At 36.3% G+C, this 21,826-nt stretch overlaps 1 protein-coding gene across 1 annotated transcript in view; it reads right to left on the reverse strand.

Moving 5' to 3' along the window:
* Positions 1-21,826, reverse strand: part of LRRC7 (leucine rich repeat containing 7) — a 543,267-nt gene that overhangs the window by 268,029 nt on the left and 253,412 nt on the right. Inside the window, exon 5 of the mRNA XM_006167144.1 lies at positions 8,186-8,264. Coding sequence (XP_006167206.1) covers positions 8,186-8,264 — 79 coding nt within the window. The remainder of the gene's footprint in view (positions 1-8,185; positions 8,265-21,826) is intronic.

Genomic DNA, 21,826 nt, shown 5'->3' on the forward strand with positions numbered 1-21,826 from the left:
TAAGGTTGGAATACTTCCCTCCCACAAAAAAAGAAACAAAATCAATGAGTGGACACCTGATATTTACCCAAAGTGAGAGAGGAAGAACACTGGAATACCACAGAAATGGGGTAGGGATGCCAATGTATAAGAAGACTCATGATGGTCTTATAAGGAAAGAATATAAACACCCTACATATATTTCCCCATCCCCTCCAGTTGGGATTTGATAGGAGACAATGAAACATCTTGCAGCAGGGAAAGGTGATCGGGAGGCCTTTGTGGATCCTGTTGAGGTAATGGTCAGCTGAGGTCTTTTCCTACTTTGGGGAATCATCAAGGAGTTTAAAGAGCTGTGAAGCCTTGAAGTGAAAGCACAGTCCATATTTTGTCCTCCTCATTCAGGCTGCTGCTGTGTGGTAACATTTTGAGAAATTGCCCTTCTAGATCCACTAAGAAGGGCCTTGCTAGTGCCTAGCTAGGAGCTGCTTCTTGGCAGTGGCTTCACTCACCCCAGCTACTGAAGCAAGCCTCTAACCAGAGACCAGTTGCACATTACTCATCAGCAGTGACTTCACCTACTGGGGACATCAAACCAGGCCCTGGCCAGTGCCCAGTAAGATCACAATCACCCACAATGGTTTTTCCCATTGAGGTCCATATGAGACAGGCTGGCATCCCTGAGACATGTCAGTGTCAAGAGGTGTGTCCTCCTACCCACAGCCTGGCAAGTCATCCTCAGCCTCAAAACCTGTGGACCTATTTCCAGAAGAAAGTCTCACCATGAAAATCACAATATAAATTAGTAAAGGCTTTTGTTTCACCAGATGGACATATCAACATAAGAAACTGAGAAATATAAAAATGCAAAGTAACGTGACATCTCCAAAGGAACACAATAATTCCCAAGTAATAGACTCAGCAATAGGAAAATCCTCAAAATGCTTGAGAAACAATTAAAAATAATGACCTTAAGGAAATTGAACAAGATGCAAGAGAATTTAGACAAATTATTCAATGAGATCAGAAAAATAATCCACAGTAAGAATCAGAAATTTAAAAAAGCAATAGTCATTTGATCTCTTATAAGGGGAATGCAAATCAAAACCACAATGAGATACAACTAAATCCTAGTCAGAATGGCTATGATTAAAAAAAATAAAGGACAACAGTGTTAATGAGGCTGAGGTGAAAAAGAAGCCTTCCTGCACTGTTCATGGGAGTGTAAATTAATACAGGCACTATGAAAATTAATATGGGACTCCTCAAAAACTTACAAATGGAACTTCTAAACAACTTGATAATACCAATCCTGAGTATTTACCCCAAAGGTAGAAAAATAGTCTGAAAAATACTTGCACATGCACATTTATTGCAGCTAAATTATAGCAGTATAATATAAATAAATATAAATATAATGTAATATAAATTATAGCAATATTCACAATTGCTAAGACATGTAATCAACCTAAATACCCAAGAATGGATAGAAAAAATGTGACACATACACACTATGAAATACTACTCAGCCATAAAAAGCCATATTGAAGACCCTGTCATTCAATGCAAAGTTGATGAATATAGAAGATATAATGCTAAGTGAAGCGAGACAGATTATGAAAGATGGAAAGTATACATCCCCATTCAATATATGCCCAATGTCTACACTTTATGACAGAAACTGAAAGACTGGAAAATATGGGACAAACAGATGGCATGATGGTTACATCACTTGACTCTCACATAATCCACTGAGGTTTGAGTCCTGGATCCTGAGACCTAAAACTCATGCTGGAAATGTGTGTGTGTGTGTGTGTGTGTGTGTGTGTGTGTGTGTCCCAAAACCCTGAGAAAGGATTGGGGCATGGCGACCCCCTTGGGGAGTGATTTCTCATTTTTTGTCTTTCCATCTCTCTGGTAAGCGCATGTGCCCTATAACAAATAATATCTTAAAAATAAATTGGAAGATATAATAGGAGGAGAGTAAAATGTAGATATCAGATATTGTATAGGAGGTGGTGAATAGTGGGGAATGGGATGAGGAACTCAGAAAAAAATTAACAGACACAAGAAAGTTATCTATCAAGAATGATATATATGGTAATATCTTTGACTTAATTGACATGCACTGTATGCATGCTTTGAAAAACCATATTGCACACTGTAAGATGTACAATGATTACATTTACATTAAAGTAAAACAGGAAGACATTTCAGAAGAAAATTAGCCAATTTGGAACTAACAGAATAAGAAAGAAGAAGAGTCAACAGTGTGGAGCCTGGGAGGCATGAAGAATGATGAGGTCACTGTTGGACCTTGAGCAGGACCTTGTAGAGAACTGGTTTTTAGAGGCAAGGCGACAAGATTGATTTTTTATCAAGCTGCATATGAAGTGTCAGAATGATATCCAAGCCAACCTTGCTTTCCATGGAACTGAATGTTCTTCAAGGCCAAGGATATCATTCATTTTATTCACCTTCTAGAATGCTAGTTGCATTTTAAGTTCTCCTTAAATAGTATTCGGTGAATTAATGAAAATGCAAATTATTTATTTAGGAACCATTTTCATTATGTTTCAGAGGGCAGGGTGTTAGAGGTAATGCCTCTAACAGAGTTTGAAAGCACTAGTCTAAAGCCACAAATTAACATTTAAGAAGCTCAGAAGAGATAAAAAAACAAACACAATTTAAATATTAGGTGGTATTAAGAACTGATTTTTAACTGGGAGGGATGATAATAGTCCTGTGGTTGTAGGGTTTTTTCAAACCCCTTCTTTGTTTGCAAAATATATTAAAATAAATAGAAGTGAATAGAGACAGCAGGTATGGTGGATAGGTGCTAGACTCCCACATGGCCAACCCTGTCTCGAGTCCCAGACCCAGTGGCTTGAAAATTATGCTAGGTGTGAGTGCATGCATCCCCAAATTTCAAACAGAGAAGGGATTGAGGTGTGGCCATCCTCCCCTGGAGTATGATTTCTCACTTCCCCTCTCTTTGTCTCTTTCTAGTGAATGCATGTGACTTATGGCAAAGAAAAACAATGACAATCCTAGACATGAAGCATTTAATAGATAAAATAAAAATTACCATTGTAAGTATCAACAATAGGCTAGACAAGGCAGAAGAAAGACTCTCTAAAGTTGAAGAGAGAACGTTTGGAATAATACAGACAAAAGGAAAGAAAGAAGAATTTTTAACAATAAGACAAAGCCTTCATAATTTTTGAGAAACTATTCAGTGATCAAATATTCACAATATGAAAGTTCCAGAAGGAGAAGAGATGGAAAATGTCATAGACAATTTATTTCATGAAACAATTACTAAAAACTTTTGAACTTTATGGAGCAATAAGAGCATCCAGATTCTAGGAAGGCAAAGGACACGAAAAATACTCATCTCAAAAAGATCTTCTCTGAGGTACCTAAGATTAAATTTACTCACGGAGGTGAAAGATCTGTTTAACAAAAACTGTAAGAGAGAAATTTAAAAAGCACTCATGTAAAAATGGAAAGGCATTCATGCTAATGTATTGGGAAAAAAAATATATATATATTTTAAAGAGAGACAGAAAGTGAGAAACCACCTCCCAGGGGCAATGGTCATGCTGCAATTCCTTCCTTCCACTCTCCTCCCAGGATTCTGGGCAGGCGAGCACACGTGTCTGATGTGCATTTCAAGCCACTGGGTCTAAGACTTGAACTGTGGTTGAATATGTGGGAGCACCTTAACCACTGCACAATCTGCTGGCACTGGAAGAACTAATATTTTAAAATATTAATACTACTCAAAGTGATCTAAGCAGTCAATGAAATCCCTATCAAAATACCAATGGTGGGTTCAGTACATAGCATATGGTTAAGGCACTGGACTCTCACATAGGCGACTGTGGTTCGAGACCCAGACTTGGAAGCTTGCTTTCTCACTTTCTGTCATTCTCGTTCTCTCTCTTTCTTTCTCTAGTGAGTACACATGTGCTATAGCAAATTCAGAAAATAATAATAAATAAATTTAAATAAATAATTCTTAAATAAAAAAAGAAAAAAATACCAATGGCATTTTACACAGAAGTTGGAGAAAATTCATTAACTTTCTATGGAATCACAAAAGATACCAAATAGTTAAAGAACCATAGGCCAGGAGTTGGGAAGGCAGTTGGAAAGCTAGAGGCACCACACTATCTGACTTCAAGTATATACTACAGAGCTATAGTAACTCAAACTGCATGATACTGGCACAAAAATCAACATGGACTACTAAAACAATAGAAGACCTGGAAATAAATCTATGAACATAAAGCTGACTGATTTTTAACAAAAGTCCCAAGAACATTATTTAAAGAAAGGATAGCCTCTTCAACAAATATGATGGGGAAATTGCTATCCTTATGCTCAAAAAAGGAAGTTAGATCCTTAATTCATCTTATATCAAATGGATTAAATAATGAAATGTAAGACCCAAAGTTATGAAATTACTAGGAGAAAACATAAGGGAAATGTCTTAGGACACTGGTCTAGCCAAAGATATTTCAAATAAGACCACAAAAGTGTGAACAACAGCACCAAATATAGACAAATGTGATCTCATCAAACTAAAATACTTCTCTGCACAGCAGACATAAAAACAAACAAACCAAAACCTGAGTAAATAGACAACCTACAGAATGGAAGAAAATATTCACAAGTTACACATCAGACAAGGATTAATAACCAGAATGTACAAGAAACTCAAATGGCTCACCAGAAAAAGATACAAGCATAGAACAAGAGCAAATATTTGCTGGGGCAAGAAGGTGATGTGATTCTTAAGGCATGGGATTCCTACATGGCTAACCATAGCTTAAGTTCTGAACAAGGAGGCTTGAAAATGATACTAGGTGTGTGTGCATGTGTGCCCAAAATCCCAAGAGGAGAATGGAGGAGAAGAGACTGTGGTGTGACCATCTTCCTTGGGAGTGATTTCTCACTTTCCCTCTCTGTCTCTTTCCAGGGAGCTCAAGTGCCCTTTGGCAACCCCTCCCCCCAAAAATAAAACACAAATATTTGCTATTGAATATCTATTAAAGGGCTTATATCTAAAAATAATACTAATTTTTATAATTCAATAAAAACATGTAAAAAATGGACAAAAGATTAGAAAATCTACCAATAAAGCAATATAGATTATGAATAAGTACTTGGAAAGATGCTGATTAAACATTAAAAATGTAAATTAAACCAGAATAGGATTCTATATCTAATGGGCTGGCTAAAATAGAAAAAATAAAAGCTAACAGTACCAAATTCAGACAAAGAAGAAAAGCAAGTGAAACACTTATATATTACTAATGGAAATGCACAATTGAAGTTATTTTAGAAAACAGTTTGAAAGTTTCTTATAAAGTTAAACATGCACATATATATTACCTAGAAGACTACCACTAGGTGTTTTTCCAAAAAAAAGAAAAACATGCTCACACAAACACTTTTGTATAATTTCTACCACCTTTATTCATAAGCTCCCCAAACTTTAAAGAATATAAATGTCTATCAACTCATAAATAGTTACACACATTATGACATGTTTGTATGTATATACATATATAAATAACTGAATACTACCTATCAATAAAGAATAAATAAATAATAAAGTGCTGATTACTGAAATGATAGGGGTAAACCTCAAAATCTATATGTGAAATAAAATGCAACCCAAGCTCAGTATGAGCCTGTGGAGTAATGGAGCTGCTAACATTGTGAGTGCCATCAGCAGAGGCATAGCTTCTAATCAAAGGAGGTCAGTATCCACTATTTTTTGCTGACCAGTCTACATCTAGAATCAGGCATTGGTGATGAGCTCCATGTTTCAAGAAGAATAAGGAAGAATTGACTGTGTTTAGCTATTAGAAGGGTCATTATCTAGAAAGAAAAGCACAATTAATATTGTGAGATACCAGAGAGGTATGAAAGGGGAGCACTTTCTGCTAGAGTTTAGAAAATATGTTCCAGTAATTCCAGCTATTCAGAAACAGACTCAGTGCCTGGGGAGTTCGTAAAAAAAAAAAAAAAAAAAAAAAATCTATATGTGAAATAAAGAAGTCAGACACAAAACTATACCTTTCATATGATATTTTGGAAAAGACAAAACTATAGGGAGAGTAATCAGATTAGTGAATGATTGGACTAAGGGAACTTTTTGAGGTAAAGTAAACAGACTATATTTTGATTGGTGACTGTATATGTTGGTAAAATTCATTGAATTATACACCTAAAAAGAGACGATTTTACTGAATGTAAATTATATCTTTAAACAGCTGACTTAGGGACAGTTCTGTGGCAGAGCAGTAATATTCTGCACAAGAGAGGGCAGACCCCACGTGGATACTGTAGTTCTAATCTCCAACCTGCTCAGCCTGAGTTGTGACAGGCATGTGATGTAACAAGTTCCAAGATCTGATGGGCTGAAGGACTGGACAAAGCAGCTTATAGATAACCTTACCATGTGGAGGATGCTTCTCTTTCTCATATATGTGAGCACATGCTCTATTGTGAATAAAAAAGAAAATACTGACTTAAAAATTAATGTATTCTTTAAAAATTTACTTCCCTATTAATTTTTATGAGTTGTAAAACTATTTAATGTGTATAGTGTTAAGCATTTTTATATAGTGGGTCATATTTATTCATCTTTTAAAAAGTTAAGCACATGAGATGAATTCAGAAACATGTCCAACAAAATAATAAACTTTTAAGCTCACAGATATAATTTTTATCTGTAGTCCACTCCCAAAGACCTACCATGATTCTGAAATAGGTTGAGCTATTGGAATTAAAGAATTAGGGGAAAAGGTATTTATTTATTTAATTTATTTATTAGCGATTTTTGCTATAGGGCACATGTGCTCACCAGAAAGACAGAGAGACACAGAGAGACAGAAAGCAAGAACTCACCCCCCAGGGGGGGATGGTTATGCCTCAATTCCTACTCCTCCATTCTCCTCTCAGGATCTTGGGCATGCCTGGTGTGAGTTTAAGCCACCAGGTCAGGGACTCAAACTGCGGTCGTCTACATGAGAGTCCAGCGATATAGCCATTACGGCATCTGCTGGTCCCTTTATTCCATCCTTGAACTCATCTGTAACCTCTTCCCATGACCGATAGAGACTCATCCTTCTTTTCCTCAACTCTAGGTATAGCATTTCCCTTTAAACTTCCCTTTGACAAACTTCTCTATGTCTTCAGAGAATACCTCATTCATTAAATGCCCTTTCAAAGTATGTTGGTTTTCACAGTCTCCAGAACTTCATGTGGGCAAAGGACTGAGAAATTTCTTTCAAATCCTACTGTCAGCTTTATATAATAAAAATGCCAATTGTACTCTAAAACTCATTAGCTGCTTACCACTGATTTGTTTCAACCTCTTTCAAGTATTACAATTGTCAATAGCCTTTCTAGAATTATTTCCAGCTGCATTGTTGTGACTTTAACATTCAGGCTCATAACTCATCCAATCTATTCACTTCATGGTTTCTTGACCTACTTGATTCTAGACTTCTGTAGCTATACCATACTTGCAACTCATTAACATGGTCACATGCTAGGTCTCATTTTCCCATGACATTTTGTAACTAACAGGTGTTAAATCACAAATATCCTTTTGATTTTTATTTTTCTGATCACAGCAACCTTACTGCTAAGGTTAAACAACTGACTAAGCAACCTTAATCCATATCTTCCATTCTGCTATTTTCATAGGATATCTCTGCCCTTGGCACAATCTCCAGTATTTAAGTATTCCTTACTTCCAGTCAGAGTTAACTTCTGTGAACTGCATAGTTGGCTATTTTTATGCTCTTATCAATACCTTAAGCTCCTGTACTCTTGAACTTCCATCAAGTCTCTAGCTAATTTCCCATCATGACTATAACGAATAACTATTTCTTAGTTTTGACTAGTATATACAGAATGTTGCCTGAGAGCTACAGAAAAATGATGACAAATGTTGCTTCAAAGTAATGCCATTTTGTGCCAGTTGGGCCTTCACTGCTACTTAGCAATGTTTTCAATCACCTTTTGTCAAATTATTCTGATTTATTTTGTTCCATCATTCATTAACTACTACATCAATGTTACATTTAAAATTCAGTTGTTACATCAATTTTATTTATTTGGGTACATTATCAGACAATGAAAACAGAAATATAAATAAAATTTAATCACTCATACTCACTTAGAAATGGGATTGACACTGGCTTCAATAATTGTTAAACATTTACAGCACTTTATATTTTCTGGAAATTCTTGTACACCTAAAATGTGAAAACAAGAAGTATATAAAAATATTCCAGCAAACATTCTCTGTACTATAGTCCTAATATTGGGAATAATTCATTAAAACTATGAGTCAATCCATAGTATAAATGCAGTTTAAAAAAATAACAATAATTAATCATACTATATAATATATACATATATTTTAATAAGGTTAAAAATGTTAACTAATATCTTATGACAGTAATAGCTGAAAATTTGATACAAAATTTAAGACAATTGTATAGTTAGCACAAAATAGACGTTAACAAAGTTAGATCTTTGTTTTTTCTCAATCTAGAGAAGTAAGAATCACTTAAGTTATTTATTTATAGTGCCAGCACTGGAGAATGGGGGTTCTCAAATATAAAGGAAACAGAAGATCTAATTTTGGCTTCCAGGAACTTATCATAAGTTTGGGAAGACTGAACACATATGTGTGAAGGATCTATTTAAGGACACATCACAAAACTGATAGATATTTCCAAGCTAATGTGCAGCTCTAACAAATTCTATACAATTCTTTTTTTATTGACTGCATTTGCATGTGCCTGAAAGTGTAAAGACATGAGCAGCCCTTCCTTGGGTCCTCCCTGGAGTCTCTGAGGTAGCCAGCCTGGCCGATTGCCCTTGGAGAATGCTCATCTGCTGTCACAGCTGTGCTGCTGGCAGTGTGACCAAAAATTAAAAAAAAAAAAGAAAAAGACAAATAAAGCAAAAACCAAAATACCACAGGTTTGTCTATAAAACCGAAAATTAAGGCGCCATCAACCTAATCCAGAAAATATGAGGCACAGAGGAATCAAAGAGGTGGGGGATACTTCAATCAATTGATACAAATGAATCAAATACCGTGGGTTCTGAAAAAGGGAATAACATTATCTGAATCTGTGATTCTATGCCAATAGTACTACTTTCTCTCTATATTTGAAACTATTATTTTTATTTATTTATTTATTTTTAGAGAGATTTTTGCTATAGGGTGCTTGCACTTTTCGGAAACACAGAGACAATGAGAGAGAGAAAGAGAGAAATCATGCCCAGGGGGGATGGCCACGCTGCCATCCCTTCTCCTCTGAGGAATTTGGACATGCACATACATTCACCTTGCATGAGTTTCAAACTGTGGGATCTGGAAGTTGTATGGCAGTTGACCATGTGGGATTCCAGTGCCTTAACCACTACGCCACCAGATGGACTCGAAACTATTATTAAAGATGTAAAATTTTCTATAAATAACTAGTCCTGATTAATATTTCATATCTGCTAGAAGGATAACAAATCATTTTGTAGCAGGATACAGTTGAACTTTTTGATGATGGATACTTAAGAAACTAAAGATCCCAACTTCCTAGATTCCATTAATCTAGACCACCATGTCTACAGGATCTTGAAGCCCAGTGAAGCAGCAGGAGGGTAGCCAAATCCAAGACAGCCCGTTTATCTTCTGTAAAGTAAGGGTACAAAGGAAGGTCTGGGACATTTCTCACCTCATTTCTCCTAATGTGAAATTTCATTAGAAATTTATACTGGCCTAAAATCATTGCTAAACTATTACATTTATGGCTTCTAAACAAAAACCCGAGAGAGATTAGCCCTCTTTCATGTATGAATTTAATATTAAAGCTTGGTCTTTTATAATATAATATCTATAGTTACTCTCATAAGCTGGGATTTACAAAATGACAACCAAACAAATAAGCTAACCACTGAACCATCCTTAACATTTCTTCCTAGTATTTATATATATATATATTGTTTTGAGAGGTTTTTGTTATAGGGCGCGTGCGCTCGCCAGACAAACAGAGAGAGACAGAAAAAAATAAAGCGAGAAATCCCCCCCCAGGGGGGATGGCCACGCCGCAATCCCTTCTCCTCCGTTCTCCTCTCGGGATCTTGGGCATGCACGCACACATGCCCAGCGTGAGTTTTAAGTCACCCGGTCCGGGACCCGAACTGCGGTGGACTACGTGGGAGTCTAGCGACATAGCCATTACGCTAACTGCTGGTCCCTTTAATATTTATATTTATTTTGGATACCTGCGATCTACTGAGGTATAGGCTTCTTTCCTCCTTTACCTTATATTTAGTTTTTAATCTGAACTCATTACATACTGCTATATCTGATGCCCTAACTCTGTAGGCTCTGGCCTCAGCATGATATTTCTTCTAATTTTCTGTAAGCCAAGACATGAAAGCAGAAGTAAATTAAAAGACAATTTTAAGGAAACAATTTCATCTCTTTATATTCTACTGAAAACGGAATTGCCTACTATGGTGAGAATGGTACTATACTAGCTGTGTAGAAACTCATGTTGTTTGCAGTTTAAATTTAAAATCATTCAGAGGGAATCTGTTGACTCACGATGGAATCCAGCTTTACCACATACAGACTGAGTAGCCCTAGGCAAGTCATCTACGTTCTTCATGTCTTTGTTTCCTTCTCTGTAAGTTGGTGATGGTATAAATGGTTTTGTGGAGTTATGGTGTGGGTTACAAGAGATTATACAGATAAAGCAAGCAATATGAAATGCCACAATAATGTTTATAATCATTAGAAATAAAAAAGAAGTAGAGGGTGATAGTCAACCAAAGAACCAACAATCATGTCAGAACAAGCTAGCTCGAGCTAAAAATGTTTAAACTTACCTACCTCAGAGAATACAGAAAAGACTCCGAATTAGTGTGTTAAAAACCATACCAATATTTAATCAATACATTAAGAGTAGCTGAGATTGATATTCTTGTAGATGAGAAGTAAATTTTATATATAATCTAAATTATACATATGATTATATAAGCAAATTATATATTCATGTATAATCTATAATTATATATTATCATATTTAATATTTATATAATTTATATAATTAGTATAATAATATCTGTATGTATATATATAAATACATTTGTAGTACATTTATTTATTTGTTTATTTATTTTGCTACAGGGTACATGCATTCACCAGAGAATGGGAGAGAGTCAGAGAGACAGAGAGACAGAGAAAGACAGAAAGTGAGAAATGACCCCCAGGGGAGATGACCATGAAGCAATTCCTTCTCCTCTATTCTCCTCTTGGGATTTTAGTACTTTTGCACATATGTCTGGCATGATTTTCAAGCCTTTGGGTCTGGGACTCAAACCATGCAGCCAGCAATGTGTGATCCAGTGCCTTAACTTCCATGTCACCTACTGGAAGCACAATTTCATTTTTGTGTATATATTTATATATGTATGTCTATACACACACATACTCTTAAAGCAGCTGTTCTCTGAGGATTCAAAAATGCCAGACATTGTGCTAAGATCTTAGACACAGAACATAAGAGAGCCCATGATGTCTTTCTCAAATATATATTCTAACTCAGAAGAATGATCTCACATGGAATCAAGTCTCAGATCTAGCATCTTAAGAGACATACTGGGTGCAAGTACATCTATACCTAAAACCCTAAAGGAGAGCGAGACAAAGGAAGATTATGGTATGACCATTCCCCATGAGGGTGCTTCCTCCTCTCCTCTCTCTTTGTCTCTCTGTCTTTCTCTGGCAAGCGTATGTATCCTATAGCAAAACAAAACAAAAAATTTCTTAATTTCGGGACATCTCTGGCTTCCACTGAAATGAGAATTTAGGAAATTTCCTTAAAACCATGCTATTATATAAAGCAAATATAGGAGAGAGGTCAAAATGTGCCTGAAGGGTCTGAATATTTGTATCTTTCCCAAATTTATGTGTTGAAATCCTAACCCCCAAGGTGATGGTATTGGGAGATAGGACCTTTTGGAAAAAAAATAATTTATTAGGGCTAAAGCCTCCTAAATGGGATTAGTGCTCTTCTAAAAAAGTTTCCAAACAAATGTCATACTCTTTTCACCATGTGAGACCACTGTGAGAAAGGGCAAGACAGCTTTCTGGGGATCCTTTTATAGGGGTACTAAAGGACCATATATCACATGAGGTATTGTCTGTGAGGATGAAGTCCTTGAAAGACAGAATGTTTGGCCTCTTGATTTTGGACTTTCCAGTCTTCAGAACATGAGAAATAAATATCACCCAGTTGGCAGTATTTTGTTACAACAACCTCCTGAACAGACTGAGACAGAGACTCTTAGAGTAGATTTTTTTTTTTAAGCATATTCTCTAAGTTCAGAATAAGTTCAGAAAACTGAATGGCTTTTCTATAAAGGGCTTCTTGGTGTCAGGACTGGCTGTTCGGGGGACTATGAAGGTGGATCAAGCTGTGCTGCATGCTGGGAGCCTTGCCAAACGAATGACATTTCCTGAGAACATAGAGTTTTATGAAGTCACCTTGTCCTTCCTAGATAGTGGGCTAAAGGGTAGTTAAAAAGAGAAAGACACAGTAAACCTGCTGAGCAGACTAGAGAAAAAAACAATAAATCTTTGAACTTTAAACCGAGTTGAAAGTAAACTATTTCTCAGATTGAGAAAAAGTTATTTTCAGATGTTCAAGCTCTCAAGAATTTCACTTTGTATGCAGCATTTTTAAAGAAACTTCTGTAGGATGTTACCAAAAGGATGTAGTAAAACAAAAAATATGATAACCAGGGACAAGGAGGTCCAAATACAGGAAAAGTAAAGGGAATTCCCAAGATAATGGAGAAGAGGCCACAAAGCAATAGCTCATGACAGGCCTGGAGAGAAAGCAGACTAGATTGCATCAGATCAGGAAGAAATTGGAGAATTTTCCCCAGCAAAATGTAGTTGATATGACAACAAAATTGTTTGAACTTATTTCCAGGAAATTTAGACAAGATAGGGTGATTCCTGGGTTGTACTGAGGAAATATACAGAGAAAGCTAATCAGTCAACAAAACATTTATTAAATTCAAACAAAACAAAATGTGGCAGGAAATAATAATATGCTATGTGGTTGAGCTGATAAGTAGATGGAGTTTATGTTCAACGATATTTTTGCTGAGGTTTTCATAATTTCTTAATTTGCTTGGGACAGTTGGACCATATTTAGAAAAACAGGTTGTCAGGGGAGCTGTACCACATTTACTTACATTTGGACTCTAGAATTTAAGCAAAGTTCTTGGTACATATTTTTACCTTGTAGTTCAACATAAACATGCAAAAGTAGTATAGCATACTAACTAAGAGTACAGGTGAGAAGGGTAAGGGAGTTGCAGTTTTGTCATTTACCCAGCCATATAATTTTAGGCAGGCATAATATTTGAGTATCACTCATTTCTTGTCTACTTCCAAGTATTATTTTGAGTATTTGATGGTATGTGTGAAAAGTACTTAGTATCATGTATGGCACTTAATAACTGCTTAACAAATAGATAAATTTCCTGTGTCAATAAGAGGTAAAAGTAATTTATACTTCTCTAGTCACTCTGTAAAATAATTTAATTATTTTAGTAATTCCATGTGAAAAGTATATTGGGCAATATAACTTTAGTTTTATGAATGAAGAGCACAGAGATTAAAAGATTTGTTTGACCATCTACTAAGTGTTAATATATGAGAATAGAAATATATGTGGTTTAATCTTATTTTTAAATGCCAAATCTTTCGTTCCTTTTTACTCCATTATGCTACTTCCCAGTAAAATTGTTAGGTTTAATCTTAGAGTACTAATTTTAATTAAACAACCTTTCTGATTGATTCATCTGGTCCTCTGATACACATTGTTTAAATTAATAAAAAAGACTATATATACACACACACACACACACACACATATATATATATGTATTTCAACATTTCTTATATTAATTTATTATATAAGTATACATACATATATGTAACTACTAAGCTGAACGTTTTTTGATTTTCAAATGTTTTTATCCAGAAACAGGGCAAAAATAGCCTTTACTTTAGTAATATACATTACACACACACACACACATATATATATATATGTATTTCAACATTTCTTATATTAATTTATTATATAAGTATACATACATATATGTAACTACTAAGCTGAACGTTTTTTGATTTTCAAATGTTTTTATCCAGAAACAGGGCAAAAATAGCCTTTACTTTAGTAATATACATTATTTCAACCATTTTGACTGGATTATTGCAGAGAACTGAGTCAAGCATTGAACACCATATTATCCAAACTATAATCCTTACTTTTCATTTGAGAGACCATAGACATTTACTATCACAGACCTAATAAACTTCCTTTGCAGGGCAACTGCAAGTTCACTTCTTTTGAGAATCCTCTGGATACTCGATCTCCTTATATTGAGATGATATTCAAATCTCAGTTGAACGACCAAACATAGTACAAACTGCTCTAAAGTGTTTGTGTTTTACAGGCAAAATGGTGTGTTTTAAAATAGAGTTTCCTTATTCAACAATAGAGATGACATCAATGAATGTTCATCCTCCAAATTAGGACACTGTGGTAATACTTTTTCAATATGTTCACTTCAGTAACTGTACTGTAAAGTCTAATGTGAATATGGCAATGGAAAGGCTACCAAATGAGAAACATTTCTACATTAAAAAAAAAAATCCATAGGCACGTCTATTTGCTGGAAAGAAACAGAAAGAGAGAGACAGAAGGTGAGAGATCACCCACCAGGGGGTTGGCCATGTTGCAATCCCTTCTTGTCTATTTTGTTCTTGGGATTTTGGGCAGCATACACACGTGCACAGCATGTTTTTCAAGTTGTCAGGTCCAGGACTCAAATACTGTAGTTGGCGATGTGGGATCCAGCTACCTTAATCCATATCTGCATTCTTAACTCAAAACAACTTAGAAACAAAACCTTTAATGGAATGAAATTAATTAAAAACTGCACTAGCTTATTATTAACATCTTAAAATAAAAAGGTGTAATAGACTGTTTTTATCTGTTACATCTGATCCATTGATTACATTCTTTGCCCCCTTTTTAAAAATCAAGTTTCTGGGGAACCAGCAGTTAGCGTAATGGCTATGTCGCTGGACTCCCACGTAGCCGACTGCGGTTCGCGTCTCGGACCCGGTGGCTTAAATCTCACGCCGGGCGCGTGTGCGTGCGTGCCCAAGATCCCGAGAGGAGAATGGAGGAGAAGGGATTGCGGCGTGACCATCCCCCCTGGGGGGTAATTTCTCGCTTTCTGTCTCTATGTCTCTCTCTGTCTGTCTGGCGAGCGCACGCGCCCTATAGCGAAAACCTCTCAAAAAAAAAAAAAATCAAGTTTCTGGATGCTATGGAAAAACCATACCATATCCCACACAAAAATTATGTAATCAATAATTGAAATAGAGAGCAGGTTTGAGCATTTAAAAAGTTTCTTCTCAACTCTCATTATTCAATAACTAGTTCACCTTGCTATTTATTCATAAAGGCTATTCATTCCTTATACTTCTTTCTTCTGTTCCCTGTTATCCTATATTACCATTCACTGCTCATTTGTTCTTCCACCAGAGGTATGAAGAAAAAAAGGGGGGAGAAATGTGAAACCAAGCAAATAGTCAACTTTCCCACATGGCATGGGAAAGACTGAATGCTATGGCTAAAATCGGGATTTAGTACACTTGGTTAATGCTTTTACTTGGGCTACCATGTTTGTTGCTAATGCAGACAGCCAACACTTGACAGAGGATCGAAAACCTGTAATTAATAAAACTTCCAAATTTACTTATTAATAAAAAGATGCTAGCCTGTGGTGTGATGGTTAAGGTGGTTCAATCTCACATGGCCAACCACTAGTCCAAACTTGGTTTGAGAAACATGCCAGGCACATGAGCATCTGTGCCTAGGAATCCAAAAAAGGAGGGCGAGATGGAGGAGTTGGGATTGTGGTGTGACCATTCCCCATGGCGGGTGCTTTCTCACTTTCGCTTTCACTTTCTAGTGAGTACACATGCCCTGTGGAAAAATTTAAAAAGAAAGAAAAGACTTTTGGCATCAAATGAAGATCATAACTAAAGTATCATCAAGACTTTGTGTTAGATTTTAAAGTTGGTTTTAAATTAATACTAAAGTATGAAAATAAATGACATGAAAAATTCCTAATGAAAAAGGAAAGTATGAGATACAAATGTAGGAAATATGTTTGCCATTACCAAACAGACAACGTAGAGCCTAATAATAATAATCGGATACTCATTGCTATGATCATAAATGAAAGATTCTAAAAGGAAAACTCAAGTAGAAGGTATTTCTATAATATTTAAGCTTTTAGTCTCACTTTTTGAATACATTTAATTTATATATTGTAACTTTTGCCTGTCCTTATCTTTTCTTTTTTTTTTTTTGCAGAGGTTTTTGCTATAGGGCGCATGTGCTCACCAGACAGACTGAGAGATAGAGAGATAGAAAGCAAGAAATCACCTCCTAGGGGGGATGGCCATGCCACAATCCCTTCTCCTCCATTCTCCTCTTGGGATCTTGGGCACGCACGCACACGTGCCCGGTGTGAGTTTTAAGCCACCTGGTGCAGGACATGAACTGCGGTCGACTACGTGGGAGTCCAGCGACATAGTCATTATGCTAACTGCTGGTCCCGTTCTTACCTTTCCTTTAACCTAAACCTTTAGTCTGGATTTCATCCATATAAATAAATTTAAATCCTATCATCTGCATGAGCATTTATTCAACTATTTTAGTCCATATGGCTCTTTCTTCTTAATGCTTATAAATTTTTATTGCATTGTATCTGAAATGAAATAAAACTAAAAAATAATTAGACACTGTATATGGTTGAGTTGAGGAATCACTGCTTTTGTTTTTGTACATATGATTCTCTGAGATTTGAGTCACTATTTTTAATTATAAAGTCCTTGAGAAGGAAGAGCCATTTACATATTTCACAAATATTTATTGAGTGCCTATTTTGTGTTTAGAAATTGCTAAACATTGGAGATACACTGTGAAATAGATGGAGAAGTTCTCTTCATTTGTGGAAATTATGTTACAGCAAGGGGAATACACATAGTAAACTTATGTATATAGGTATTATAAATATAACAATAGATATCTGAGCAGTGGGAAGCAATATGAACAAAGATAATGAGATGAAGGTAGACTGAGAATGCCTAGGACTTGCAAATTTAACTGGGGCTGGGAACCAGCAGTTAGCGTAATGGCTATGTCGCTGGACTCCCACATAGTGGACCGCGGTTCATGTCCTGGACCCGGTGGCTTAAAACTCATGTCGGGCGCGTGTGCGTGCGTGCCCAAGATCCCGAGAGGAGAATGGAGGTGAAGGGATTGTGGCATGACTATCCCCTCTGAGGGGGTGATTTCTCACTTTCTATCTCTCTGTCTCTGTCTGTCTGGTGAGCGCATGTGCCCTATAGCGAAAAAACCTCTCAAAAAAAAATTTAACTGGGGCTATCACGATGGTTCATATTGGGAAGAGAGCACTTGGTCAAATATGGAGGAAGGAGAGTTAAAGATACAGATGTCATTAGGTGGAGAAAAAGGGCAGTTCAGACAGAAAGAATAGGCAGTTAAAATATTAGGAGGCACAAGTGGGCATGGTTTATATTAGAAATAGCAAGGAAGCCAGTGTGGATAGAACAAGGTGAAGAAGAGAAGAGTAGAAAGAAAAATAATAAAGTCGGAGGTGTGTAGCAAAGAGATGAGGTGTCTCAATTCATATGAAGCCTCTTAGGACATCGCGAGGACTTTGGTTTTTTACTCTCAATGAAATAGACATTGTAGAACATAAGTCCTATGTGACCTAATTTATAATTCAAGAAGAGAAGTTGGACAGTGGCATAGTGGTGTGCAGTGCTCTGTGATACTGGACCTACTCCTGGGCTCTTTTCCTGGGACCTACCTGTGCATATTGGGTACATCCTGTATATGCTCATGATCTTGGATGGGTGGAGCTGAGAGAAGATCATGGCATGCAGTCCTGCTGGAAGTGCCTGTCTGTAAGGGATTGTGGCATGACTATCCCCTCTGAGGGGGTGATTTCTCACTTTCTATCTCTCTGTCTCTGTCTGTCTGGTGAGCGCATGTGCCCTATAGCGAAAAAAGCTCTCAAAAAAAAATTTAACTGGGGCTATCACGATGGTTCATATTGGGAAGAGAGCACTTGGTCAAATATGGAGGAAGGAGAGTTAAAGATACAGATGTCATTAGGTGGAGAAAAAGGGCAGTTCAGACAGAAAGAATAGGCAGTTAAAATATTAGGAGGCACAAGTGGGCATGGTTTATATTAGAAATAGCAAGGAAGCCAGTGTGGATAGAACAAGGTGAAGAAGAGAAGAGTAGAAAGAAAAATAATAAAGTCGGAGGTGTGTAGCAAAGAGATGAGGTGTCTCAATTCATATGAAGCCTCTTAGGACATCGCGAGGACTTTGGTTTTTTACTCTCAATGAAATAGACATTGTAGAACATAAGTCCTATGTGACCTAATTTATAATTCAAGAAGAGAAGTTGGACAGTGGCATAGTGGTGTGCAGTGCTCTGTGATACTGGACCTACTCCTGGGCTCTTTTCCTGGGACCTACCTGTGCATATTGGGTACATCCTGTATATGCTCATGATCTTGGATGGGTGGAGCTGAGAGAAGATCATGGCATGCAGTCCTGCTGGAAGTGCCTGTCTGTTTCTCTGTCTCTCTTAAAAAGTAAAATAATTCAATAATATCACTTTGGTTTCTGAATCAGGTACCATCCTAAGGAGGGAAGCCAATTAGAAGCTATTGTAGTAAGCCATGAAGATGTGGCTTATATTTGAAACGGAGCAGTAGAAGAAGTATGAAGGGACTGGAATGTGCGTGTATTTTGAAAGTAAGACTAGCAGGATTTCCTGATGAATTGCATATGGGCTGTGAGAAAAAGAACTGAGGATGACTCCAGGTTTTTTACTCTGCGCAACTTGAATTGTACTGTTGCTTTGAACTTACATTGGAAAAGCAATATGTGGAAATGATTTTGGAAAGAAGATAGAACTCAATTTTGCACATGAATACTTTCAAAATGTCTGTTAGACTTCCAGGAGGAGATGTCAGGTCTATATTTGAATATGAACCTTGGGAAGTTAGGAGAGAGGTCTGGACTGTAGATTGAAAAATTGGGGGGTCATTTTTACAGATATTACTTAAACCATGAAACACTACGTGAGCTCCAATGACCTGAATGAAGATAATGTCAAGAAGAGGACCAAGGACTGAACCATAAGGGATTCTAAAATGAGGATGGAAAGAGGAGGAGGAATTAACATGGAAGACTAAACAAGGGCAATCAGTGAAACGGAGAATAAAAATAATAAAGTATTGAGTCTCTCAACTCAAACAAAGTAAATGTGTTAAGTGGGAAAACATGATCAAGTATTTTGAATGATGCTGATGGGTCAAGTAAGAGGATAACCACGAACTGCCCTTGGATTCAGAATGTCATTGAGAAGGTCATTGTGACCTTGACTAAAATGATATTGGTGGAATAATGTGGCCTACAGACTGCAGTAGTCTTAATAGAGCATGAGAGGAAAGGACATGTAGATAGAGAATGTAGACAATGACATCTAAAGATTTTGCTGCAAGGGAATAAGAGACTATCAGGGGAAGAAAAGCTGGGCAATTTTCTTTAAGATAGAAAATTAGCATGTATGCATGCTATTTAAAATAATCATGCAGAGAAAAAAAAAAACCTTGAACTGTTAGAGTAATATCTCTGGGAAGGTAAGCATGAATATAGAGAGAGTGGCTTGAGAGAAAAATAATTCTGCACTTACAGGCAGGAATCCAGGAAAAAGGGTACAGATTCTGGTAGGTGGTGATCAGATGTAATAGTGAGAGTCCATTCATGATGCATGAGAAGATGGTGATATTAATGGTTGGATTGTTCTAATAGGATTCCAGGATGACTGGAGTTATATACAAGAATGACCCAAAGATAGGGGAATCAGATCAGAGAATGGATTCATCAGCTGACATTTATTTCTTGATATTTTTGAGAATACTTAGATTAAACCTAGGAAAATAATGAAAACTTTCAGCAAATAGTTTTTAAATTACATTTAGTTATATTTTTACACTGACAGCTTGAAGCAATGAACTTAAACACTTTATAAGCATTGAAAAGAACACTTGAGAGACCAGTAGTTGGCATAATGGTTATGTCGCTGGACTCCCACGTAGTCAACTGCAATTCGAGTCCCAGACCTGGTGGAATAAAAAAGAAGAAATTGTGGTGTAACCATCCACCTGGGGGGGTGATTTCTTGCTTTCTGTCTCTCTGTCTCTCTCTCTGTCTTTCTGGAGAGTGCACATGCTCTATAGCAAAAATCTCTCCGAAAAAAAGAGAAAAGAAAAGAACACTTGATTTTAGTATGGAAACTACAAATTCTAATCACCTGATGAAAAATGAAGAAAAAGTTAGCTATCTCTTCTCATCCAAACATGACAGATTTCTTTATAAATACCAAATTTTTAAGTGATTTTTTGAGCAAATGCTCAAAAATTGTTTCTACTCTAACTTTTCGTAATTTTCTAAATCAATACATGATATGATAATAGCTATGACTAGTGCACACTGAATACTTATGTTCTAAATTTCACAAATATTATTAGATTAAATGTTAGAAAGTACTAGTCAGAAGAAAGATTTCAGAGGGGCAATTATATAATAAAAGAAAAGTGCCGGCAGCTATGAGGTTAGTAAATTTGGCAAAACCGGGTAAGTTAGACCTTAGGAGTAAAGAGAACAAATAACACAAATAGAATGGAATGGTTATTTTATCTCTAGCCACTGTAATGAAGGAAGTCAATGAGCTCATAGAGAAATGAATCAGACTTAGTCTAAATGAGCTAATCTGTGATACCTCACTCCATCTCTACCCCACTCTTTGTTTCAACAACAAACAGATCAAGTCCCTATTACATGAAATGGGCTGCTAAAAATCTTACTTCATATTTCACTAATGAAGTTTTCCTTCATTATGAACTTACCACTTTATCGAGGATTCATGATGCCTGCACATTGATAGGAGTTACTGTGGATCTAGAAATGATGTAGTTTAGTTTCTGTTTTCAGTTTTATATTGAGTTGGCAGGAGGCATGACATAGGAAAGATAGTACTTACAATGCTTCATTACCAGTTTGGTTTGTTCTTTGGCAATATTTCAATTTTTTTTTTTTTAAAGAAATTACTGGCCACAGAAGACAGGTTAATTACTTAATTCAGAAAAGGCTCTGCTGCCAACTCCAGGAAAATTTATGAGTCTAGGAAATGGAGCCTAAGCAGAGACTTCAGAAGGTTGAGGGTATGGAGGAAGTTCCTATCTTTGTGTTTTGTTATATAACTAGATTGGAGACTCCATCTTCCATGAAGTGAATCTTGGTAAAACAAATAAGGCATTATCTGTTGATTTCATTTCCTGACCAAGAAATTATAAAGAGCTAAAAGTTCTAGCATCAAGAAGAGAAGGTGACAGGAGGATAAGACCTAGTTTTTGTTACCATCATGTTCTTTAATGGAGTCAATCAGTGTATTTTAACATTCAATCTTGGACAGAAGTAGATTCTCCAGAAAGGGAAGGTAGTCTTTTTTAAAATTTATTTATTTATTTATTTATTCATTCATTTATTTCAATTTGACCAGACACACACACACACACACACACACAC

Source organism: Tupaia chinensis, unplaced genomic scaffold (assembly GCF_000334495.1).
Source record: "Tupaia chinensis unplaced genomic scaffold, TupChi_1.0 Scaffold144529_1, whole genome shotgun sequence".
In the NCBI taxonomy this organism is placed as follows: domain Eukaryota; kingdom Metazoa; phylum Chordata; class Mammalia; order Scandentia; family Tupaiidae; genus Tupaia; species Tupaia belangeri.